Source organism: Oncorhynchus clarkii, chromosome 20 (assembly GCF_045791955.1).
Source record: "Oncorhynchus clarkii lewisi isolate Uvic-CL-2024 chromosome 20, UVic_Ocla_1.0, whole genome shotgun sequence".
In the NCBI taxonomy this organism is placed as follows: Eukaryota; Metazoa; Chordata; class Actinopteri; order Salmoniformes; family Salmonidae; genus Oncorhynchus; species Oncorhynchus clarkii.
The window spans coordinates 51454017-51481288 of record NC_092166.1 but is presented as its reverse complement, the minus strand read 5'-3'; the positions used below and the strand labels follow the sequence as shown (position 1 = coordinate 51481288).

At 44.4% G+C, this 27272-nt stretch overlaps 1 protein-coding gene across 3 annotated transcripts in view; it reads left to right on the top strand.

Annotated features, from left to right (window-relative positions):
- Nucleotides 1–27272, top strand: part of LOC139376481 (actin binding LIM protein 1b) — a 103173-nt gene that overhangs the window by 72518 nt on the left and 3383 nt on the right. For 2 of the 3 annotated variants that reach the window (XM_071119113.1, XM_071119116.1), the window contains exons 7-8: nucleotides 18392–18479; nucleotides 18932–18990. In XM_071119113.1, coding sequence (XP_070975214.1) covers nucleotides 18392–18479; nucleotides 18932–18990 — 147 coding nt within the window. Of the gene's footprint in view, nucleotides 1–18391; nucleotides 18480–18931; nucleotides 18991–19575; nucleotides 19953–27272 lie in introns of those variants that run through there. The other variant, XM_071119114.1, reaches the window with a different exon arrangement.

The following is a 27272-nucleotide window of genomic DNA, read 5'->3' as shown; positions in this document are numbered from 1 at the left end:
GTATATTTTTATTTTATTATGTTACTAGCTTTTGCTTAGTATCCAGTGCAATGCTGCTGTGTGAGTATTCACATGCTAAATGCATGGATAGCTCGGATATTCTTGGAAAAAGTTACATTTTTAAATATAGCTGCAGCTCTTGAATTTTGAGAGTTATTTGGAAAAGTGTCGTAGAAACCGCAGAATATGCTCTTTTTGATACTATATAGAAATCAAAATGTTTCACCTGCGTGTGAGTCTGAAGGAGGATTAAATCATGTCCATTTATCTGTCAATTACAAGATTCGCCCATCTCATGTACAATTTGATGTGATAATATTATCACATCAGACTATTGTCAATATAATCTTGTCCATAGGGTAACTTTTATTGTGTGAAATTAGTTTTGGTATATATTAGGTGTAGTTTCGATGGGCCGGCTGTGCAAGTTTACTGGCATCGTTTGTTTCCTGCTCATCAACTAGCACAGAGTCAAGGATATGTTTTGCAAATTCTGAAGGCCTACTGCAACACGTAGCATGTTTTCATTTCCCTTACAATAAATATGATTAGTAAAAGAGTTCAAGTAAATTAAACAGTCCCTTAACAGCTTATTTTTACAAAGTAAATCATAAAAATTGTGATATCCAATGTTTCACCGAGATGTGGCTAAACGACGACGCGGATAATATAGAGCTGGTTGGCTTTTCCGTGCATCGGCAGGACAGAGCAGCTACGTCTGGTAAGGCGAGGGGTGTGTTTTTTTTGTCTATTTGTCAATAACTGCTTGTGCTCAATGTCTAATATTAAGGAAGTCTCGAGGTATTGCTCAAACCTCGAGACTCACACCTCGAGACTCATACCTCGAGACATGACCACACTATCTACCAAGAGAGTTCTCATCTATTATTCGTAGCCAAAAACTAAAGCAGAAAGTACCAGTGACTCAATACGGAAGTGGTCAGATGACACGGATGCTACGCTACAGAACTGTTTTGCTAGCACAGACTGGAATGTGTTCTGCGATTCATCCAGTGCCATTGAGGAGTATATCCCCTCAGTCACAGGCTTAATTAATAAGTGGATCGACAACGACTGTATATATGCCAACCAGAAGCCATGGATTACAGGTCAAATCCGCATCGAGCTAAAGGCTAGAGTTGCTGCTTTCAAGTAACGGGACACTAATCCTGACGCTTATAAGATATCCCGCTATGCCCACTTTTCAATTGCTTTCAAAAGCTAATCATGGCTCACATCAACAGCATCATGCCGGAAACCCTAGACCCACTCCAATTCACATACCGCCCCAACAGATGATGCAATCGCACTCCGCACTGTCCTTTCCCACCTGGACAATAGGAACTCCTATGTGAGAATGCTGTTCATTGACTACAACTCAGCGTTCAACACCATAGTACCCACAAAGCTCATCATTAAGCTAAGGACCCTGGGAGTAAACCTCCCTCTGCAACTGAATTCCGGACTTCCTGAAGGACCACCCCCAGGTGGTAAGGGTAGGTAACAACACATATGCCACTCTGATCCTCAACACTGGGGCCCCTCAGGGGTGCATGCTTTGTCCCCTCCTGTACTCCCTGTTCACCCGTGACTACATGGCCAAACAAGACTCAAACATTACATTTGCTGACGACAACAGTGGTAGGCCTGATCACTGAGAATGATAAGACAGCCTATAGACCTGGCAGTGTGGTGCCAGGACAACAACCTCTCCCTCAATGTGAGCAAGACAAAGTAGCTTATTGTGGACTATAGGAAAAGGAGGACCAAACAGGCCCCCATTAACATTGGGCTGAAGTGGAGCGGGTCGAGAGTTTCAAGTTCCTTGGCATCCTTTTGTTTTTACGCTGCTTCTACTCACTGTTATATTTGTGCATAGTCACTTTACAAATTACCTCAACTAGCCTGTACCCTCGCACATTGACTCAGGACCAGTACCCCCTGTACATAGCCTCGTTATTGTTATGTAATTTTATTTTGTTCATTTTTTATTTTAATACATTTTTGTACGTTTTAAGAAAATATTTACAAAAAACTATTTATTGAACTGCATTGTTGGTTAAGGGCTTGTAAGTAAGCATTTCACGGTCTACACCAGTTGTATTTGGCGAATGTTGATACATTGTATCAACCCGCAAGGCGAGCAGTCAAATTATTAACATGAGCATCAACGCTGATAACTAGGCATAACACAAACTCATCATTACACTATTGTTGTTTTAAATTAAATAAACCACTTCACCCTCCTTATCATTCAGTTAGACATCATTTAAATTAAATTGTAAAGTTGCACAATTATCACCTATTTGTCCATTTGTCATTCATTCAGTGAGGAGAGGGAGACGCATTAGCGCCTGTCTGGGTACCAACGCCTAACTGTGAATTGTCTTGGCGGGTTAGGTTAGGAATACTGTAGGTGTTAAAAAAAAGCTCCAAATACATTTCTGTTTGTGATTTTAAAATTCTGACAAATGAGCAGCGTAAAATACAAACAGTTAGGAAAAGTCAGGGAAGGAGGACAGCTTTTTTTTTATCATCAAACGTCAGTGGCCATTGGACTCTAGCATTTCTAGTGTTAAAGAGCTACACTTTTAAGAGGTTACTGTACTTTTCAGTACCTTAATGGAAGTTAGTTGCCTGGAAATTTTGCATTACCTACTTATACTGAACAAAAATAAATACAACGTGCAACAATTTTTAAGATTTTACTGAGTTATATTTCATATAAGGTAGTTTATTTGTCAATTGAAATATATTTATTAGGCACTGATCTATGGATTTCACATGACTGGGAATACAGGTATGCATCTATTGGTGACAGATACATTTTTTTTGTTTTTAAGGTAGGGGCGTGGATCAGAAAACCAGTTAATATCTGGTGTTACCACTCTTCGTCTTATGCAGAGTTGATCAAGCTGTTGATTGTGGCCTGTGAAATGTTTTCCCTCTCCGATCAATGACTGTGTGAAGTTGCTGGATATTGCTGGGAAACGGAACACGCTGTCGTACATGTCAATCCAGAGCATTCCAAACATGGTCAATGGGTGACATGTATGCAGGCCATGGAATAACTGGGCCATTTTCAGCTTCAGGGAATTGTGTATAGATCCTTGCCACATGGGGCTGTGCATGATCATGCTGAAGCATGAGGTGATGGCGGCGGATGAATGGTACACCAATGGGTCTCAGGTTCTCGTCACGGTATCTCTGTGCATTCAAATTTCCATTGATAAAATGCTATTGTGTTCATTGTCCGTAGCTTATGCCTGCCCATAGCATACACAGTTGCTTTGTGTATCACAAAATGTGCATGAGATGATTGTACTGCAACACTGCATCCAAGTCTTTTGACATAGGCATTTCAAATACCTGTCAGTCAAGGCGAGCTCATGAATATTAGCTCCCTGCCCACTCAACCTGTCTTTTTTAAACTTCATGGTAGTTAGCCATGAGAGAAAGTGTTTTTTCTAAGATATTGAGCATTTCTATACCCCCAAAATTATGTGTGATATTTTAGTCACTCAAATGGCTACTAACTCACTGCCAACTAACTGCCAGTAACATACTGGCAGCTCAACTGGCAACCTTACTGTCAATAAGATTGTTGAAGATAGTAGAACTGGGAGTAGACAAGTGCTCAACCTTAATTATACATATAATGATAAAACCTGTACAACAATAGCCTCTAGTTACGCCCACTTGGCAAAACTTCCGCATTCCGATTAGCCAGCTTCTCAACTTCCATTGCAAAGTCAACAACAACATTGACATCAAGCTAGCTACCAGTATGGCATTTTACACCTGCTATCTGCAGGATCTCCCACAAATTACTGTGAACGATGTTAATCGGAATGTTAAGGCTTCTTCTGTTACCTCTATGAGCAGGAAAGAAGACGGTTTCAAAATGTATGTGTCAAGCTACATTGACAACTTTGCAGGTCAGTAGCTACTGAAGTTAATACCGTAGCTAGCTAGCTAACATTATCTTGCATTATCTTTTCATATTGACTGTTAAACCCTTTCCTGCATGGCCATTCAAATATCCAAAACACGTTCTGTTTTGTTCTGTTTATATTTCTCTTATTTTCTCAGTATCAAACAAAGATCATAAGATAGGAGATGTTAGCGTGAGTGTGAACTGGTTATAGGTCAATGAGAAGCCCCTCAACATGTGCATAATGACACACAATTGAATCTAGCAGAGGGTCCCCAGACACTGTTTTGAGGATTTCTGTATAAACAAAAACTTTCACTCATTTTCCACTCTTTTTCTAATTTGAATTAACAATACTAATCACTTGTATTTTTTGTGCTATTAAATTTGTCATTTGAGACAGTTTTTCAAGTTTGGCTACAAATTAGATTGAATGTTCATTAAATAGTAATGTACAGTGGATTTGTAAAGTATTCAGACCTTGTCTTTTTCCACATTTTGTTACGTTACAGCCTTAACCTAAAATTGATTAAATCGTTTTTTTTCCCCTCATCAATCTACACACAATAGTGCATAATGACAAAGCAAAAACTGTTTTTAGACATTTTTGCAAATTTATTTAAAAAATAAAACAATTGAAATGACCCTATACTCAGTACTTTGTTGAAGCACCTTCGGCAGAAATTACAGCCTCAAGTTTTCTTGGGTATGATGTTATAAGCTTGGCACACCTGTATTTGGGGAGTTTCTCCCATTCTCTGCAGATCCTCTCAAGCTCTCAGGTTGGAAGGGGACCATTACTCCACAGCTATTTTCAGGTCTCTCCAGAGATGTTAGATCGGCTTCAAGTCAAGGCTCTGGCTGGGCCACTCAGAGACTTGTCCCAAAGCCACTCCTGCGTTGTCTTGGCTGTGTGCTTAGGGTTGTCGTCCAGTTGGAAGGTGAACCTTCGACCCAGTCAGAGGTCCTGGGCGCTCTGAAGCAGGTTTTCATCAAGGATCTCTCTGTACTTTGCTACGTTCATCTTTCTCTCAATCCTGACTAGCCATTGCCGCTGAAAAAACATCCCCACAGCATGATGCTGCCCCCTCCATGTTTCACTGTAGGAATGGTGCCAGGTTTCCTCCAGACGTGAAGCTTGACATTCAGGCCAAAGAGTTCAATCTTGGTTTCATCATACCAGAGAATCTTTTCTCATGGTCTGAGAGTCCTTTAGGTGCATTTTAGCAAACTCAAAGCGGGCTGCCATGTGCGTTTTTCTGAGGAGTGGCTTCCGTCAGGCCACTCTACTATAAGGCCTGATTGGTGGAGGGCTGCAGAGATGGTTGTCCTTCTGGAAGGTTCTCCCATCTCCACAGAAGAACTCTGACACTGTTAGTGACCATCGGCTTCTTGGTCACCTCCCTGACCAGTGCCCTTCTCCCCCGATTGCTCAGTTTGGCCTGGCGGCCAGCTCTAGGATGAGTCTTGGTGGTTCCAAACTTCTTCCATTTAAGAATGATGGAGGCCACTATGTTCTTGAAGACCTTCAATGCTGCAGGTTTTTTTGGCACACTTCCTCACATCTGTGCCTCGACACAATCCTGACGTGGAGCTCTACAGACAATTCCTCACGGCTTGGTTTTTGCTCTGACATGCACTGTAAACTGTGGGACCTTATATAGATATGTGTGTGCCTTTCCAAATCATGTCAAATCAGTTGAATTTACCACAGGTGGACTCCAAGTTGTAGAAACATCTCAAGGACGATCAATGGAAACAGGATGCAGCTGAGCTCTATTTCGAGTCTCATAGCAAAGGGTCTGAATACTTACGTAAATAAGGTATTTCTGTTTTTAATTTTTGTTAAATTCTAAATTCTATTCTATTGTGTGTAGATTGATTAAATATGTGTTTTCCTCGTGGATGTTTGAATAAGACTAACGTAACAAAATGTGGAAAAAGTAAAGAGGTCTGAATGCACTGTATAATAATATTTATAAACTGGGGGGTTTGAGCCCTGAATGTTGATTGGCTCACAGCCGTCCTATGTCAGACCATATACCACAGGTATGACAAAACATGTATTTTTACTGCAATAATTACATTGGTAACCAGTTTATGATAGCAATAAGGCACCTCAGGGTTTGGTGGTATATGACCAATATACCACGGCTAAGGGCTGTATCCAGGCACTCCGCGTTGCGTCGTACACAAGAACAGCCCTTAGCCGTGGTATAGTGACCATATACCACACCCCCTCAGACCTTATTACTTAAATATACATTTCTCCAAACTATGTGATAATGCTAATGTCACATATACATGTATATGAGTCATGATAACACTAATGTCATATGCCACTATGAGTCCATTTGTAACGGTTCTCTTGTTGTGAAGTAGAGGCGGACCAAAACGCAGCGTGGTGGTTGTTCATTGTATTTTAATGAAGACACTATACATGAACAAACTAACGAAAACAAGAAACGTGAGAACTCAAAACAGCCCTATCTGGTGCAAACACAAAGACAGGAACAATCACCCACAAACAAACAGTGAAACCCAGGCTACCTAAGTATGATTCTCAATCAGAGACAACTAATGACACCTGCCTCTGATTGAGAACCATACTAGGCCGAAAACATAGAACTGCCCCAAAACATAGAAAAACAAACATAGACTGCCCACCCAACTCACGCCCTGACCATACTAAATAAATGCAAAACAAAGGAAATAGAGGTCAGAACGTGACAGTACCCCCCCCCCAAAGGTGCGGACTCCGGCCGCAAAACCTTGACCTATAGGGGAGGGTCTGGGTGGGCGTCTGTCCGCGGTGGCGGCTCTGGCGCGGGACGCGGACCCCACTTCGCCATTGTCTTAGTCCGCCTTATTGTCCGCCTCCGTGGCTTACTCACCATGCCCACCCCTCTCAATGACCCCACTGGACAGAGGGGCTGCTTGGGACAAAGGGGCAGCTCGGGACAGAGGTGAAGCAGCTGCTCGGGACAGAGGGGCGGCAGCAGCTCGGGACAGAGGGGCGGCAGCAGCTCGGGACAGAGGGGCGGCAGCTGCTCGGGACCGAGGGGCGGCAGCTGCTCGGGACAGAGGGGCGGCAGCAGCTCGGGACAGAGGGGCAGCTGCTCGGGACAGAGGGGCAGCTGCTCGGGACAGAGGGGCAGCTGCTCCGGGCGGAGGGGCTCTAGCGGCCCCTGGCTGACTGGCGGCACTGGCGGCCCCTGGCTGACTGGCGGCCCCTGGCTGACTCGCGGCACTGGCGGCCCCTGGTTGACTGGCGGCCCCTGGCTGACTGGCGGCACTGGCGGCCCCTGGCTGACGGGCGGCACTGGCGGCCCCTGGTTGACTGGCGGCACTGGCGGCCCCTGGCTGACTGGCGGCACTGGCGGCCCCTGGCTGACGGGCGGCACTGGCGGCCCCTGGCTGACGGGCGGCACTGGCGGCTCCTGGCTGACGGGCGGCATTAACGGCTCCTGGCAGACGGGCGGCACTGGCGGCGCTGGGCAGACGGGCGGCACTGGCGGCGCTGGGCAGACGGGCGGCACTGGCGGCGCTGGGCAGACGGGCGGCACTGGCGGCGCTGGGCAGACGGGCGGCGCTGGCGGCGTTGGGCAGACGGGCGGCGCTGGCGGCGTTGGGCAGACGGGCGGCACTGGGCAGACGGGCGGCGCTGGCGGCGTTGGGCAGACGGGCGGCGCTGGCGCTGGGCAGACGGGAAGCTCAGATGGCGCTGGGCAGACGGGAAGCTCCGGCAACGCTGGGCTGAGTAGCTCTCCTAGCGCCGAACAGGCGGGAGACTCCGGCAGCGCTGGAGAGGAGGAAGGCTCTGGTAGCGCCGGAGAGGCGGGAGGCTCCGGCAGAGGCGCCGGACAGGCGGGAGGCTCCGGCAGAGGCGCCGGACAGGCGGGAGGCTCCGGCAGAGGCGCCGGACAGGCGGGAGGCTCCGGCAGAGGCGCCGGACAGGCGGGAGGCTCCGGCAGCGCTGGACAGGAGGGAGGCTCTGGTAGCGCCGGAAAGGCGGGAGGCTCCGGCAGAGGCGCCGGACAGGCGGGAGGCTCCGGCAGAGGCGCCGGACAGGCGGGAGGCTCCGGACAGGTGAGGCGCACTGTAGGCCTGATGCGTGGTGCTGGCACTGGTGGTACTGGGCCGAGGACACGCACAGGAATTCTTGTGCGGGGAGCTGCTACCGGAGGGCTGGGGTGTGGAGGTGGTACTGGAGCTCTTGAGCGCCCAGCCTGCCCAACCTTACCTGGTTGAATGCTCACGGTCGCCCTGCCAGTGCGGCGTGGTGGAATAGCCCGCACTGGGCTATGCAGGCGAACCGGAGACACCGAGCGCAAGGCTGGTGCCATGTAAGCCGGCCCAAGGAGACGCACTGGGGACCAGCTGCGTAGAGCCGGCTTCATGGCATTAGGCTCGACGCTCAATCTAGCCCGGCCGACACGCGGAGCTGGAATATACCGCACCGGGCTATGCACCCGCACTGGAGACACCGTGCGCACCACTGCATAACACGGTGCCTGTCCGGTCTCTCTAGCCCCCCGGTAAGCACAGGGAGTCTGCCCAGGTCTCCTACCTGGCGTAGCCATACTCCCTGTTAGCCCCCCCCCAAGAAATTTTTGGGGCTGCCTCTCGGGCTTCCTTCCGTGCCGCCGTGCCTGCTTCGCCAACTCCATTCTCTGATAACCTTCCGCGCACTGCTCCATCGAATCCCAGGCGGGCTCCGGCACTCTCCCTGGGTCGGCCGCCCACCTGTCGATCTCCTCCCAAGTAGTATACTCCATGCCATTGCTGTCCATAACGTCCTCCTTTCGCTGCTGCCTGTTAACACGCTGCTCGGTCCGAGTGTGGTGGGTGATTCTGTAACGGTTCTCTTGTTGTGAAGTAGAGGCGGACCAAAACGCAGCGTGGTGGTTGTTCATTGTATTTTAATGAAGACACTATACATGAACAAACTAACGAAAACAAGAAACGTGAGAACTCAAAACAGCCCTATCTGGTGCAAACACAAAGACAGGAACAATCACCCACAAACAAACAGTGAAACCCAGGCTACCTAAGTATGATTCTCAATCAGAGACAACTAATGACACCTGCCTCTGATTGAGAACCATACTAGGCCGAAAACATAGAAAAACAAACATAGACTGCCCACCCAACTCACGCCCTGACCATACTAAATAAATGCAAAACAAAGGAAATAGAGGTCAGAACGTGACACCATTGATTATCATTGTATCAACTTGTTCCGTTTCCTAAATTAATCATATCTTAACTTAACTCTCTGCCTATGTTATTTCTATAACATTTGAAATGTGAATTGTTCTTGGCATCTTTGTAGAGTGTGTTCCTGTGTAAAACGTAGTTATTAATCTCACAGGCAAATCATTTCCTGTAGCTGTTGTAAAGGTTTTGTGGGATTTACAATTCAGATTTTATCTATAGTAATTCCTTCAGCCATTGTCCTATATTTCAGTTTGTCTGATAAGATTCCCATCTTGTTCACATGGCCTGGCTTCGCACCCTATTTGATTGAAATGGGACACAATTGTTTAGATTTTGACTTCACATGTGCATGTTAATATTTATATTACTATTTGGACTGCTCATAAAAATAAAAGTTTTACTCTTCCATGTTTTACTGATGGTTCATTAACGTCTATAAATTTATTAAAATCGTCATTGCAGCTCCCAACATATTCCAATACCAACTTTTGGAAAATTAATTTATTTCAAATGTTCTAATAATGTGCAAGCTATCAGGGGGGATAGTCGCCACTTGCCCGCTAATTAGTGAACCTCCACCTATAAATGGATTGATCGCTGACCTCAGCAGCGATACCAACCCTAATTATGCCGTTAGCGGGAAAACAGCAGAAATTACGAACAAAGCTCTCCAAAATCAACCATCGGGTGCAGGCCTCGTAAAGTTTCTCTCCAGTCTAGCCCTGATGTCTTGCCGTCCAAGATTGCCATTGGTCCAATACTGCAGTGCACAGCTGAAGCACAAGCAGGTAACAGTAGACCTAAAGGGACAGGTGGAGAGAACCGGGAAACCAATGACAAATGCAGAAAAGGGAAAGATTCTGCTAGCTATGGAACTGCACCTGAAAACTGACCAATTAAATGTAATTGCAAAAACTTATGACGATGAACAAACTCTTCAACAAAATCGTCTTCGACAGGAACAAAATCATATGCTACAGGAACAACTCAATTCAGCCAAAACTTAATACGATGATGTCCACGCCAAACTAGATAAATCTGAAAAGTTATCTACAAACAGGAGCGCTCAACTTGATAACATGCATACAGTTTTGTTGAACGCTACTCAAAGTAACAATGTTCTACTCAACATGCTGCACACCAAAGACAATCAGTTCATGAACACAATGACTAAGTTGGATGTCAAATCAGCAGAACTCGTTGAAGTCGCTGACCAAATGAATGATTACTGAACTCAGGTGATGAAGATGGAAATATTGATTTCTAAGCAAGCGGAAGAAATCTCATCACTGAATCTCTTTCTCCGTACTCAGGACCTCTATCTGCAAATATGAGACCGAAAGGAGCAAGTGCGACATTCACGTGTCCATAATCAGTACTCTAATCGTTCAATTGGACTCTGCAATGCAGCAGAATACCACCGTTTGGTACCTTCTGGAGGAAGTCCAGAATGGTCACGCTTTACAGCGTGACTACCCATCCAAGCAACCAGAGCCCTGTACTCAAAGGAGTAAAGACGATCGGTTTCAGACCTTGCCTCCCTCGTGGCCCTCAGTCTTCTCCCCTTGACCATTCGGCACTGAGTAATATGGTGTCTCTTGGCCAACAAAGTCAAAGCTTGGCTTCTCCTCTCCTTTCGGCCCCAATTTCCCCAAAGGATAAAGACAACCCTCTCCGCCCGCTTTGACACCCCACCTTTGACACAGTTCCAAACGATACTGAGACGTCCCTAGCTGACATAGAGGACGCATTGGATGGCTACCCGAATGATACGGTTTCTGACAGGGTTTACCTGTTGATGTGAATGTCAAATAGACACATAACGAGGTTCATTTGTCTACAACAGAAACACGTGCTAAAAGACTACGCTAAACTTGCCACAGAGTTGAAATTAGAATGCAGTGGTTCTGCGACTCGGAAACATAATAGCCACGGCTAACACCGTTAAACAAGCTTGGAATGAACACCCACAAGCTTGCTGTCATAGGCTTCGTTCAGCTTACTTTGGCCTACTCACTGAAACAGGAATGGAAGAGCTGTTACCACTCAAACAAATGTTTCTGTCGAACATGTATAACACCTTCATTACCTACTTGGGCCCTGCAACCCATGTTGGCTTGCCTATCTTACAACTCAGAGAGCTTGCAAGCATAGCTTTTGAGGCATCAAAAGTTCACAACGCTAAGAGCCCTGACCACTCGGTTTTGAAGTTTGACCAGGAGCACTCACTCCAGTTAGAGGATGCATTATCAGGTATTGGTGAGTTGAGAGATGACGCACAACAACGGTTTCTACCACGAAACCACGATTCCAATAACCTCCGCAGTCAAAATAACTGTAAAGTACGTCACCATCGAAACGACTACCGATACAATCAACCTGTTCGCTACGTTCCTGCTCCCAAACCACAAGGGTAACAAAGAGTTGAAGGACAATCAAAACTTAGACCAATGTTCTCCAGAAGTTCCACTACTTGAAGAACTAAAGCAAGAAAAATGTAAGAAAAAGGTAAAAGATAAGTCACAAGGACTAGATGGGGAATTACCGGACACCAGTTCCGCAGGAATTAACACCCATAGCAAGGACATTAAAATTCAAATTTCTAGATGCTATAAATAGCCCGCTTGATCAAGGAACAAGCCCACAGGCTTTGTCTATAGACTCTGATACAAAGGTAGCGAAGAAAAAGGTCAAACGCTTTGTTAAAGCCAAGCCCACTCAAAAGTCGATCTGCTTTCACCTTGAACAGAAATGGCACATCACGTTGTTGCAAATGACCACTCCACTTTGTGGGGAATATGTCCACTAAACACGAATCTAAACACCCATACCTGGAAACCGTCCTGGAGGATTGCTTAACCTCTAGTGACTCCCCATCCCGGGTCCGGGAGCGTAATCATCGACTGACACTAATTAGCATAACACAACGGACATAAATATTCCTATAAAATATTCCTATGTCCTGGAGGATTGCTTAACTTGTCATGCGCTAATTGATCCTGGTGCGACAATATTGCTCATCTCTAAAACATTGTTCGATAATCTCAAAAGGGCTTTGAAACCAACTAAACGTTGGTTAAAAGTGGAACGATGCGACACTACACTTCGAGGTGTCACTCAGACTACCTTGCCTCTCACATTGAGAGTCATGCTGAAACCACACTTCCAGGGCGTATCGCTCGTTCACCCTGTGTATGTTACCAGCCTCAAATCTGTACCCCTGCTACTCGGAGCAGACTTGATGGATAGGTTACTCCCACTGATGGATTGGAAAACCAACCGGGTATGGTCTAGGCCACAGTGCCTTCTCCACTGACCACACTGTCACCGACTTCCGCCGAAGTCGGTCTCTCTCCTTGTTCGGGCGGTGTTCGGCAGTCGACGTCTTTCATTTTCCATTGGTTTTGTCTTTGTTTTCTACACACCTGGTTTTCATTCCCCAATTACATGTTCATGTATTTAACCCTCTGTTTCCCCCATGTTTTTGTGAATGATTGTCGGTACATGATAGCTGTTTTTTCGACGGGTGCTGTTTTCACCCCTGCATAATATATTTACCGTTTGTATTTGGTCAAGTGTATTTGTTACCTTGTGCCTATATTGTTGAGTAAAGTACTTTGCTCACTCATTTTGCTCTCCTGCGCCTGACTTCATGCACCAGCTACACTCACCCTCCGACACAGACTGTCGTCCCCTAACACTAGCTGCAACGCAGTCATTCACAAGGGGTATCTGTCGAAAGTACCCCTTGATAAAAAGATGTTTAGAAACCTCTTGGTGCAGAATCCGATCCAAATAGATATTACGATATCTCGACACATGCCATCAGAAAACCTGTTTGACCATTATTTTCATGATTTCGAGCCACTTGTCTCTGTGAATGAGAAACTTTCCTCCTCCTTGCAGTCGTGCAATACGTTTGTTGAGATGAACTTCTCTTGCCTTTCATACACTTCCGCAAGCACTGAAGCCGTCTCAGCAAGAAAAACATTGATGCGCAGAATATTCTCTGCTTCCGATGATACACATTCCACTTTGTGGGGGGCTGTCACTCCTGACAGTGACACTAATGGTGTCAGTCCAGCAACTGACCCGATGACTCCCGCTGGTGAAACACTTTGCGACATCACAGACAGATATTCTCGTCTCAGTTCGTAGGTACTGAAGAGGTTGCCACACGTGGACGCTGTGGTGACTGACAGCCCTCGACAGCCACTGAATGTTTTGAAGCACAAAACCAGGAGATTTGTTTGAAAGGTTACAGCCATTCTCATAACAACTCGGCCGCTGACAACTCGTGCATAGGGTCCGACCTTTTCGTTTGTGCCTCGGATACCAACACCAACCGTTGGTGGGGGTGTAGTCCCGAGACAGAAAGGGGGAGAATAGTAGCCCAGACCCATGATGAGCCTCGTCGAGGCCAGTATGGGGGGGTCGAGACTATGTCCTTTTTTCTATGTTTTGTATTTCTATGTCTTGGCCTAGTATGGTTCTCAATCAGGGACAGCTGTCTATTGTTGTCTCTGATTGAGAACCATACTTAGTGGGGCAAAAAAAGTCTTTAGTCAGCCACCAATTGTGCAAGTTCTACCACTTAAAAATATGAGAGAGGCCTGTCATTTTCATCATAGGTACACTTCAACTATGACAGACAAAGTGAGAAAAAAAATCCAGAAAATCACATTGTAGGATTTTTAATTAATTTATTTGGAAATTATGGTGGAAAATAAGTATTTGGTCACCTACAAACAAGCAAGATTTCTGGCTCTCACAGACCTGTAACTTCTTCTTTAAGAGGCTCCTCTGTCCTCCACTTGTTACCTGTATTAATGGCACCTGTTTGAACTTGTTATCAGTATAAAACACACCTGTCCACAACCTCAAACAGTCACACTCCAAACTCCACTATGGCCACGACCAAAGAGCTGTCAAAGGACACCAGAAACAAAATTGTAGACGTGCACCAGGCTGGGAAGACTGAATCTGCAATAGGTAAGCAGCTTGGTTTGAAGAAATCAACTGTGGGAGCAATTATTAGGAAATGGAAGACATACATGACCACTGATAATCTCCCTCGATCTGGGGCTCCACGCAAGATCTCACCCCGTGGGGTCAAAATGATCACAAGAACGGTGAGCAAAAATCCCAGAACCACACGGGGGACCTAGTGAATGACCTGCAGAGAGCTGGGACCAAAGTAACAAAGCCTACCATCAGTAACGCACTACGCCGCCAGGGACTCAAATCCTGCAGTGCCAGATGTGTCCCCCTGCTTAAGCCAGTACATGTCCAGGCCCGTCTAAAGTTTGCTAGAGAGCATTTGGATGATCCAGAAGAAGATTGGGAGAATGTCATATGGTCAGATGAAACCAAAATATAACTTTTTGGTAAAAACTCAACTCGTCATGTTTGGAGGACAAAGAATGCTGAGTTGCATCCAAAGAACACCATACCTACTGTGACGCATGGGGGTGGAAACATCATGCTTTGGGGCTGTTTTTCTGCAAAGGGACCAGGACGACTGATCCGTGTAAAGGAAAGAATGAATGGGGCCATGTATCGTGAGATTTTGAGTGAAACGTGGCTAGGTCTTTCAGCATGACAATGATCCCAAAAACACTGCCCGGGCAACGAAGGAGTGGCTTCGTAAGAATCATTTCAAGGTCCTGGAGTGGCCAAGCCAGTCTCCAGATCTCAACCCCATAGAACATCTTTGGAGAGAGTTGAAAGTCCATGTTGCCCAGCAACAGCCCCAAAACACCACTGCTCTAGAGGAGATCTTTATGGAGGAATGGGCCAAAATACCAGCAACAGTGTGTGAAAACCTTGTGAAGACTTACAGAAAACATTTGACCTCTGCCATTGCCAACAAAGGTTATATAACAAAGTATTGAGATAAACTTTTGTTATTGACCAAATACTTATTTCCCACCATAATTTGCAAATAAATTCATTATAAATCCTACAATGTGATTTTCTGGATTTTTTTTCTCATTTTGTCTGTCATAGTTGAAGTGTACCTATGATGAAAATTACAGGCCTCTCATCTTTTTAAGTGGGAGAACTTGTCTCTGATTGAGAACCATACTTTGGTACCCTTTTCCCCCACCTGTTTTGTGGGAAGTTAACTTTGTAGTTGTTCAGGGCACATAGCCCAAAGCTTCACGGTTGTTTTTTTTTGTTCTTCGTTTTGTCGGAGTCATTGTTAAATAAAGTTCAAATGTACGCTTACCATGCTGCACCTTGGTCCAGTCCTTCAGCCAGCCGTGACAGAACTTCCCACCACCAACGGACCAAGTAGCATGGTAAGGTGGACTCCTGGACATGAGAGGATGTTCTGGACGGCAAGGGAGTCTACACATGGGAGGAGATCCTGGCGGGAAGAGATCACCTTCCATGGGAACAGGTGGAGGCAACTAGGAGAGCAGAGGCAGGGGCCCAGACTGAGGTGGAGCGGGATCCACGTCCCGCACCGCCGCCGTAAGAAGGCCCACCCGGACCCTCCCCAGAGTCCGCACCTTTAGGGGGGGGATACTGTCACGCCCTGGCCATAGAGAGGCTTTTTATTCTCTATTTTGGTTAGGCCAGGGTGTGACTAGGGTGGGCATTCTATGTCCTTTTTTCTATGTTTTGCATTTCTGTGTCTTGGCCTGGTATGGTTCTCAATCAGGGACAGCTGTCTATCGTTGTCTCTGATTGAGAACCATACTTAGGTACCCTTTTCCCCCACCTGTTTTGTGGGAAGTTAACTTTGTAGTTGTTCAGGGCACATAGCCCAAAGCTTCACAGTTGTTGTTTTTTTTCCTTTGTTTTGTCGGCGTCATTGTTAAATAAAGTAAAAAATGTACGCTTACCATGCTGCACCTTGGTCCAGTCCTTCAGCCAGCCGTGACAGTCATGTTTACTCCCGCTCCCCCTCTCCAGCACTCGACGTTGCCAGTCCTCATTATTAAGCACACCTGCCACCATCATAATGCGCACCTGCGCCTCATAAGATTCACCTGGACTCCATCACCTTCCTGATTACCTCCCCTACATCTGTCACTCCCCTTGGTTCTTTCCTCAGGCGTTATTGACTCTGTTTCATGTCTATACGCTATTCGTGTTTATTGTTTTGGTCCATGTTCGTTTATTTATAAAAATGATTCACTCCCTGTACTTGCTTCCCGACTCCCAGCTTTCATGTTACAGAATAACGCCTCACCAAGGGGAAGCAACCAGGATTTTTGTGTGAATACCTTCGGAAGGCACTGTAGCTACCACCACAGCGGCATTCATTATTTTGTTGTTCACTAGACAATACAGAATACAATTGTATGACTTACGAACTTACTTGGAAATCTGATTTGTAGCCTGTTGCTAGCTAGCCTTCCTCGCAAGCATTATCAATTGATAACGTTACATAACCAGCATTATCTAGACAATAAACAATACACTTGTATGACCTATGACTTAACTAAGTTGTAATAAGGTAGCTAACTACCTAGCTACGCTAACATTAGCTAGCCAACGTTAGCTAGCCCGCCTAGCTTGATCAAAAGATAGCTACCTACATAACCAGCAATAACGTCATCTAACATCGTTAGCTAAATTATACCAGAAAGGTCATAATATTCCAGTATCTCTCATTATACTCACCACCACTGCTTGGCAGAAGGGGGCATGATTTGTTCACATAATTGTAATTCAAACACAACCTTCATTTACTCATTTTTTATTTAACTAGGCAAGTCAGTTAAGAACAAATTGTAATTTACAATGACGGCCTACCCCAGCCAAACGTACACCACCGTACGGGACTCCCAATCACTGCCGGATGTGATTCAACCATGGATTTGAACCAGGGTCTGTAGTTATGCCTCTAGCACTTAGATGCAGTGCCATAGACTGCTGCGCCCCTCATGAGCCCTCATTGTTGAGGTTTCAAGCTCCATTTTAGAATTTACGACCGAAATGATCCTATTTACACTATGTAGTCAATTTTGACACTATAATGAATGTGTCTGACTCATATCAATGCCACATAGGCTGTTTTCAAAGGGATTAGTTGCTTTTTAGGGGCAGTGGCTCTTTAAAATGTTACTGCAGTGGGCTAAATCAGGGTCCCAGAGAATGATTCTTGATAGTCTTAAACCAATCTAATTTGAAACAACGGTATACACCTCACACACATGGTTCATGTCTTTAAAATAATTAAACACCAGGACCATGTCAGATAGAGTTCAAATGCATTCTATTTTGAGTTTGTATCCAAATATGACACATCACAGAAGACTGAAATATAGCAAAACGGATTTATGTTTCATGTTTATTAATTAAGAAATTATAAAAAAAATATGAATAACATTCCACCCATGAGGCCACTAGAGGTTGATTTGATCTTTTGACTTTTTTCCCAACATGCTCTACTAGCAGGCAGATTTTTGTGGAATTGTTTTTAATTTAATGTCTGTGTTTTTGCATGTACATTGAGTAATTGATTGATTAATCCAATTAGGCAGTCTCCACACAGTTTCAGACCCTGGTAGTTATTATGAATGTATGTTGTGGGTGAATAAAATGTTAAAATGTTGGCTATCCTAACCCTGGCTGGATTCCAATAGAACTCAGACATTACTTTGCTAGGATTCCAATAGAACTCAGACATTACTTTGCTAGGCAGACAAATCTGAGTTGCAGGTAGAGTTGCAAAAGAGGTTTTCTGGAAATCCTTTAATCATGATTTTTTTTCTTTCTGGAAATTCTGCAACCCTACTTCAAAGCCTGATGTGGATGTGATCTGTAAACCATTTTATTAGAATAAAGCTAGGCCTCAGCAGTAGGTCTCCAAGCTATGTATTTCATGAAAAGTTTTATTATAATGATAACATTGCCTAGGAACTTACATGGTAAAAGCCACTGGAACGAAAATGAACAAATTCAACAACTTGTCACTAACAAATACAGTCGTGGGTTGGTAACTCTACAATTAACTCGAAAAAGCAAGGCACACTGGGAAATTACATTGGAGGTGTGGCTTAGTGGGGGCATTACTCAACCTTTTTAACCTGATACAACTCAAATCTGGACCCTTTACAGGGTCACAGTGACTTTATCGGTTTGTGTAATAACTACAATATCCTTTTAAGTAACTATACTCTGTTAAGTGAAAGGGGTTTCCTCAAGAGTTTTGAGTATTGACAGCACATTGCGGTTTACAGTGCATGCAACTGTGTGACGTTTGACTCCCTTCTCCAGGCAGGTGACAAGCATTACCATCCCAGTTGTGCAAGGTGCAGCAGATGCAACCACATGTTCACAGAAGGAGAGGACATGTACCTGCAAGGTGGGTTTCCAGGGCAAGTACATCTAGTGGAATTTCAAGTACTGTAAACATTTGTGTGTGTTCACACAGGGGAGAATACTAACCTCCACTTCAGTGGAAGTTTCAATTAGTCATGCACTGAGTCAAGGTTATTTAGAATGTTGTTGTATGCACTTTGTAAAAGCATGAATGGAATGGAAAATTCAAGGAAGTCAATATTTACAGATGCATGCCTTCAGATGTAGCTATGCATCCAGACCTGGGTTCAACTAGTATTTATTTTATTTCGATAACTTTGAGCTCTTGATTGAGCCTGCCTGGAGTGCCTGATTGGCAGAGTTTGCACATTGGTGTAATTGTGTCAGGCAAGCTCAATCAAGCACAGCAAAAGTATTTAATCGAAAGCAAATAGTATTTGAACCCAGGTCTGCTACACATTTAGGCTCTTCTGAGCTCTTCTTCTCTCTCCACAGGATCTACAGTATGGCATCCAGACTGTAAGAACAATAGCAGAGCTGAAGAGAAATACAGGGTAAAATTGATCAACTCCATCAAACACACTGCCAGCTTGAATTCTCTTGTTCACTTATCACGTCAAGACTATTTGGAATCAAGACAACAGTTTGTTTCATGATAGTGAAGTTGATGTTCGACAAAAGTTCATAAGGCCTTCATGTTTCACAAATCATTTATAAGCAAATATTCTGGTAAATGTGATCGTAAAAGTCTTATGGTAATTACAATTTAGTTCTCTGTTCATTTGGATGACAACTGTAGTCAGGGCGAATCAAATGGTGAGTGTTATGGGTATGACAGAGAATGTCATGGGCGTGGCAGAGAGTTTGCTATGGTTATGACAGAGAACATTATGGGTGTTACAGAGAGTTTGCTATGGCCATGACATACGTATAGAACATCATGGCTGTGCTTCTTGCTCCTAGGCAATTTTGCAGTATTTTGTATTATTTCTTACATTATTTGCCCAGAATTATTTTGTGTTGTTACAAACCTCCGGGAAGAACTTTTGGATATCAGAGCTGCGGTAACACCCCAGCATTACCAGCATTACGACCAGGAATACGACTTTCCCAAATCAGATTTTTGTTTGTACCCGCAGGGCAATTGAACTGATTCCAGAGGCTGATCCAAAACACTGCCGGTGGACAAGAGGTATTCAGAGTGGACTTTTAGTCCAACTCAGGAGGCGCGCACACTACCCACCGCTTCCGAGTATATTACTCACTAATGTTCAGTCTCTAGATAATAAAGTTGACGAGCTCAGGGCGATGATTTCCTTCCAGAGAGACATCAGGGATTGTAACATACTCTGTTTCACAGAAACATGGCTCACTCAGGATATACTGTCTGAGAAGATGGCCCCGACAGAGAGGGCTGCCTCGCTTCTAGCTCTTAGTAAACTCTGAAGTATTTCGTTTTTTTATGCATTATTTCTTACATTGTTAGCTCAGGATCTCATCTGTTATTACATAAATACATACAGTGCCTTGCGAAAGTATTCGGCCCCCTTGAACTTTGTGACCTTTTGCCACATTTCAGGCTTCAAACATAAAGATATAAAACTGTATTTTTTTGTGAAGAATCAACAACTAGTGGGACACAATCATGAAGTGGAACGACATTTATTGGATATTTAAAACTTTTTTAACAAATCAAAAACTGAAAAATTGGGCGTGCAAAATTATTCATTTTGCTGCGATTACAGCTGTAAGTCGCTTGGGGTATGTCTCTATCAGTTTTGCACATCGAGAGGCTGACATTTTTTCCCATTCCTCCTTGCAAAACAGCTCAAGCTCAGTGAGGTTGGATGGAGAGCATTTGTGAACAGCAGTTTTCAGTTCTTTCCACAGATTCTCGATTGGATTCAGGTCTGGACTTTGACTTGGCCATTCTAACACCTGGATATGTTTATTTTTGAACCATTCCATTGTAGATTTTGCTTTATGTTTTGGATCATTGTCTTGTTGGAAGACAAATCTCCGTCCCAGTCTCAGGTCTTTTGCAGACTCCATCAGGTTTTCTTCCAGAATGGTCCTGTATTTGGCTCCATCCATCTTCCCATCAATTTTAACCATCTTCCCTGTCCCTGCTGAAGAAAAGCAAGCCCAAACCATGATGCTGCCACCACCATGTTTGACAGTGGGGATGGTGTGTTCAGGGTGATGAGCTGTGTTGCTTTTACGCCAAACATAACGTTATGCATTGTTGCCAAAAAGTTCAATTTTAGTTTCATCTGACCAGAGCACCTTCTTCCACATGTTTGGTGTGTCTCCCAGGTGGCTTGTGGCAAACTTTAAACGACACTTTTTATGGATATCTTTAAGAAATGGCTTTCTTCTTGCCACTCTTCCATAAAGGCCAGATTTGTGCAATATACGACTGATTGTTGTCCTATGTACAGAGTCTCCCACCTCAGCTGTAGAGCTCTGCAGTTCATCCAGAGTGATCATGGGCCTCTTGGCTGCATCTCTGATCAGTCTTCTCCTTGTATGAGCTGAAAGTTTAGAGGGACGGCCAGGTCTTGGTAAATTTGCAGCGGTCTGATACTCCTTCCATTTCAATATTATCGCTTGCACAGTGCTCCTTGGGATGTTTAAAGCTTGGGAAATAATTTTGTATCCAAATCCGGCTTTAAACTTCTTCACAACAGTATCTCGGACCTGCCTGGTGTGTTCCTTGTTCTTCATGATGCTCTCTGCGCTTTTAACGGACCTCTGAGACTATCACAGTGCAGGTGCATTTATACGGAGACTTGATTACACACAGGTGGATTGTATTTATCATCATTAGTCATTTAGGTCAACATTGGATCATTCAGAGATCCTCACTGAACTTCTGGAGAGAGTTTGCTGCACTGAAAGTAAAGGGGCTGAATAATTTTGCACGCCCAATTTTTCAGTTTTTGATTTGTTAAAAAAGTTTGAAATATCCAATAAATGTCGTTCCACTTCATGATTGTGTCCCACTTGTTGTTGATTCTTCACAAAAAAATACAGTTTTATATCTTTATGTATGAAGCCTGAAATATGGCAAAGGGTCGCAAAGTTCAAGGGGGCCGAATACTTTCGCAAGGCACTGTACATACATACACTCGGGAAGAACTATTGGATATCAAAGCAGCGTCAACTTACCAGCACTACGACCAGCACTACGATTTTCACGAAGCGGATCCTTTGTTCGCATCACCCAGGGCATTTGAACTGATTCCAGAGGCAGACCCAAAACAATGCCGCCGGAGAAGAGCAATTTGGAGCAGTCTTCTAGTCAGACTTAGGAGGTGCGCACACCACCCACGGCTACCAGGTATATTACTCGCTCATGTTCAGTCCCTAGATAACAAAGTTGATGAGATCAGGGCAAGGGTTTCTTTCCAGAGAGACATCAGGGATAGTAACATACTCTGTTTTACGGAAATATGGCTCTCTCGGGATATACTGTCAGAGTCGGTCCTGCCGACAGGAATAAACATCTCTCCGGGAAGAAGAAGGCTGGGGGTGTATGTTTCATGATTAACAACTCATTGTGTAATTGTAATAATATACAGGAAGTCCTTTTGTTCACCTGACCTAGAATACCTCACAATCAAATTCAAACCGTATTACTTCCCAAGAAAATTATCTTCGGTTATTGTCACAGCCGTGTATATCCCCCCTCAAGCCGATACCATGACGGCCGTCAAGGAACTTCACTGGACTTTATGCAAACTGGAAACCATATATCCTGAGGCAACATTTATTGTAGCTGGGGATTTTAACAAAGCAAATTTGAGAAAAAGGCTACCTAAATGTTATTAGCATATCAACTGTAGCACTCGCGCTGGAAAAACACTGGACCATTGTTACTCCAACTTCCGGGATGCATACAAGGCCTTCCCCCACCCTACTTTCGGCAAATCTCAGCATGACTTCATTTTGCTCCTCCCTTCCTATAGGAAGTACCCATGCTAAGGACTATTCAACACGGGTCTGACCAATCGGAAGCCATGCTTCAGGAATGTTTTGATCACGCGGACTGGGATATGTTCCGGGTAGCTTTGGAGAATGATACTGACGTGAACACTGAGACGGTTATCGAGCTTATCAAGAAGTGTATAGGAGATGTTGTACCCACTGTGACTATTAAAACCTACCCTAACCAGAAACAGTGGATAGATGGCAGCATTCGCGCAAAACTGAAAGCAATGAACCGCCGCATTTAACCGTGGCAAGGTGATAGGGAATATGGCAGAAAACAAACATAGTAGTCATTCCCTCCGCAAGGCAATCAAACAGGCAAAACGGCAGTATCAAGACAAAGTGGAGTCGCAAATCAATGGCTCAGACATGAGACGTATGTGGCAGGGTCTACAGACGATCACGGATTACAAAAGGAAAACCAGCCACGTTGCGGACACCGACGTCTTGCTTCAAGGCAAGCTAAACACATTCTTTGCCCACTTTGAGGATAACACAGTGCCACCAACGCGGCCCGCTACCAAGGACTGTGAGCTTTCCTTCTCTGTGGCCGATGTGAGTAAGACATTTAAAAGTGTTAACCCTCGCTAGGCTACCGGCCCAGACGGCATCCCTAAACACATCCTCAGAGCATGCGTGTGTGTTTACGGACATATTCAATCTCTCCCTATCCCAGTCTGCTGTCCCCACATGCTTCAAGATGGCCAGCATTGTTCCTGTACCCAAGATTGCAAAGGTAGCTGAACTAAATGACTATCGCCCCATAGCACTCACTCTGTCATCCTGTAGTGCTTTGAGAGACTAGTCAAGGATCATATCACCTCCACCTTACCTGTCACCCTAGACCCACTTCAATTTGCAAAGCGCGAGTGCTACAGTTGATATGCTAATAACATTTAGGTAGCCTTTTTCTCAAATGTTCTATTGGTTCACAGATGACGCAATCGCCATCACACTGCCCTGGGTCTCAACCCCGCCCTGTGCAATTCGGTCCTGGACTTCCTGACGGGCCGCCAGGAAATCTCCACTTCTCTGATGCTCAACACTGGGGCCCCACAAGGGTGGGTGCTCAGCCCCCTCCTGTACTCCCTGTTCACACATGACTGCGTGGCCATGCACACCTCCAACTCAATCATCAAGTTTGCAGATGATACAACAGTAGTAGGTCTGATTAACAACAATGACGAAACAGCCTACAGGGAGGAGGTGAGGGCCCTGGGAATGTGGTGCCAGGAAAACAATCTCTCACTCAACATAAACTAAACAAAGGAGCTGATCGTGGACTTCAGGAAACAGCAGAGGGAGCACCCCCCTATTCACATCGATGGGACCCCAGTGGAAAGGTGGAAAGCTTCAAGTTCCTCTGCGTACATATTGCTGGCAAACTGAAATGGTTCACCCACACAGACAGAATAGTGAAGATGGCGCAACCTCAGGACGCTGAAGAATTTTGTCATGGCACCTAAAACCTTCACAAACTTTTACAGATGCACAATTAAGAGCATCCTGTCGGGCTCTATCACCACCTGGAACGGCAACCGCACCGCCCCGCAACCACAAGGCTCTCCAGAGGGTGGTGCAGTCTGCCCAACCCATCACTGGGTGCAAAATACCTTCCCTCCAGGACACAGGAAGGGCAAAAAGATCATCAAGAACAACAACCACCCGAGCCACTGCCTGTTCACCCTGCTATCAACCAGAAGGTGAGGTCAGTACCGGTGCATCAAATCTGGGACCCCTTGAGACTGAAAAACAGCTTATTTTTTAAGGCCATCAGACTGTTAAATAGCCATCACTAGCACATTAGAGGCTGCTGCCCCATACAACATGTACATAGACTTGAAATCACTGGCCTCTTTAATAAAGGAACACTAGTCACTTTAATAATGTTTACATATTTAAGATTTCTCATCTCACATGTATATACTGTATTCTATTCTACTGTATCTTAGTGTATGCCGCTCCGACATTGCTCGTCCAAGTATTTATATATTCTCAATTCCATTCCTTTACTTTAGATGTATATATTGTGTGTTGTGAAATTGTGCGATATTACTTGTTAGATATTACTGAACTGTTGGAGTTAGAAACACAAGAATTTCACTACACCCTCAATAACATCTGCTAAACACGTGTATGTGACCAATACAATTTGATTTGATTTGCAGCGTTACGGAATCACTAAAGCCTCGGGTTCGTGACCGAGAGTCCCATAGGGCGGCGCACAATTGGTCTAGCGTCGTCCGGATTAAGGGAGGGTTTAGGGGTGCCCGAAGGGGCCTCCAGTGTTATCCAAGCCTGAGACCGGGTTTGGTCATTTGTTAGTCTAAATTTAATTATTGATTATAGGTACATACGTTTCTGCATGAGTGTTTTGTAGATAAACACAAGAAAATGCTGCTCTCTCTTTGCATACAAGGAGGCCCAACAAACTTTTTGATACAAAACACAATGATGAGTTCTATGACCGTCAACAGTAATTAATCTAAGAGCACAATGGAAATCCGCATCTAGTTGTTTAAAATGAGAGAGCAGTTGCTCCGTTAGGTATTTGTGTTCAGCAGTCCTAAAAGTATCCCTTATTTACTTGGAACAACTACTAAAATAGTGATTTTGTCAGACAGTATAGGCAGCAGCTCTATAGAATTGAGATGATGACTTGGAATAAAATAATAAAGTTAAATTAAACAAATATAATATACACAACTGAAATATTTTATTAAAGTAAAGTAATTTTATTAAATGATGGTTAATAAGTGATAAGCAGAGTCATTACCATCATGGAACTTTTATGAATTGTTTTATTCTGTGTTGTTACAGCATTCAACCCACATAATGCATAGTGCATTTAAATTCGAAACCAAAATCAAAAATCATAATAGTTTTTTCAGAATCGAACCAAAACCTCAAAAGTAGACACTCAGCACTAGACAATCAGCACTAGTTACAGATTGTCCTCTCTTTTAGGGTTCTCATCCTAAAACACTGCAGCGGCCCAGATTAAGGCCATCCCCTCGTTATTTTTTTTATACCAAACACAGCTGCAAGACTATAAGCAGGCCAGATGTTTGCAGCTTTTTAGCTCCTACAGTAAATGTGCAGTAGTCTGCTATGCAGTGCTTTACACAAAAATCAAATAGAGGATTTGCAGTGTTAATTTGTATTTGCTTGAGTACCCAAGGTAAAAGCCTACACCGACAGCAAGCAATTACAAGGAGTGGCAAGGAGTGGAATGTTAGCTAAAGAGAGTGGTAATCAGGCTAGACTTACTGATCAAGCTATTCAAAGTCAAAACAAAGAGACATTTCTGAAAGGTCTGGTTGCACCTGAAAAATGACCTAATTTGAAAGGCATTTACAAACTGTTAACAGATACTTTTAAGAAGATATCTTTAAGGTGTCCTTCTTAAAGGGAAAGAGGGCATTTGGGGAAAGGGAAAGGCTGATGTTTGTTTGTGTGTTGGGCACAAATGTTTGAATGCACTCCAATTCCTGTCACACTCATTTAAACTAAACTAAAATTGAGCGCAACATGTAAAGTGTTGGTCCCATGTTTCATGAGCTGAAATAAAAGATCCCAGAAATGTTCCATCCGCACAAAAGCTTATTTCTCTCAAATTTGGTGCACAAATTTGGTTAAATCCCTGCTAGTAAGCATTTCTCATTTGCCAAGATAATCCACCCACCTAACAGGTGTGGCATATCAAGAAGCATGATCATTACACAGGTGCACCTTCTGCTGGGGACAATAAAAGGCCTCTAAAATGTGTAGTTTTAGAGAATGTGGCAGTACGTCCAACCCACGTCACAACCATATGTTGTGACGTGTAACCACATGTAACCAGCCAGCCCAGGACCTTCTGACTGTAATAAAAATAAAGCCCTTTTGTGGAATAAAACTAATTCTGATTGGCTGAAAAAAAAAGAAGAAGAGGATTTCACATGACTGGGCAGGGGCACAACCATGGGTGGGCCTGGGAGGGCATAGGCCCACCCACTGGAGAGCCAGGCACACCCATGGTTGCGCCCCTGCCCAGTCATGTGAAATCCATAGATTGGGGCTGAATATTTTTTTCAATTGACTGATTTCCTGTATGAACTGTAACTATTTTTGTTCAGTGTCATCGGAAAGTATTCAGACCTTTTTCCACATTTTGTTAGGTTACAGTTTTATTCAAAAATGTATTCAATAGTTTTTTGCCCCTCATCAATCTACACATAATACATCATAATGACAAAGCAAACAATGGTTTATAGAACTGAAATATCACATATATACAAGTATTCAGACCCTTTACTCAGTACTTTTTTATTCAGTACTCAAGGACATTCAGAGACTTCTCCTAGAGCCACTTGTCTTGGCTGTGTGCTTAGGGTCATTGTCCTGTTGGAAGGTGAACCTTCACCCCAGTCTGAGGTCCCGAGCACTCGAGGTCCTTTGCCTCGATCCTGACTAGTCTCCCATACCTTGCCACAGAAAAACATACCCAATGCATGATGCTGCCACCACCATGCTTCACAGTAGGGATGGTGCCAGGCTTCCTCCAGACATGATGCTTGTCATTCAGGCCAAAGATTTAAATCTTGGTTTCATCAGACCAGAGAATCTTGTTTCCTTTAGGTACCTTTTGGCAAACTCCATGCGGGCTGTCATGTTATTTTTCTTGAGGGGTGGCTTCTGTCTGGCCACTCTGCAATAAAGGCCTGATTGGTGGAGTGCAGAGTAGGTTGTCCTTCTGGAAGGTTCACCCATCTCCACAGAGGAACTCTAGAGCTCTATCAGAGTGACCATGGGGTTCTTGGTCACCTCCCTGACCAAGGCCCTTCTCCCCCGATTGCTCAGT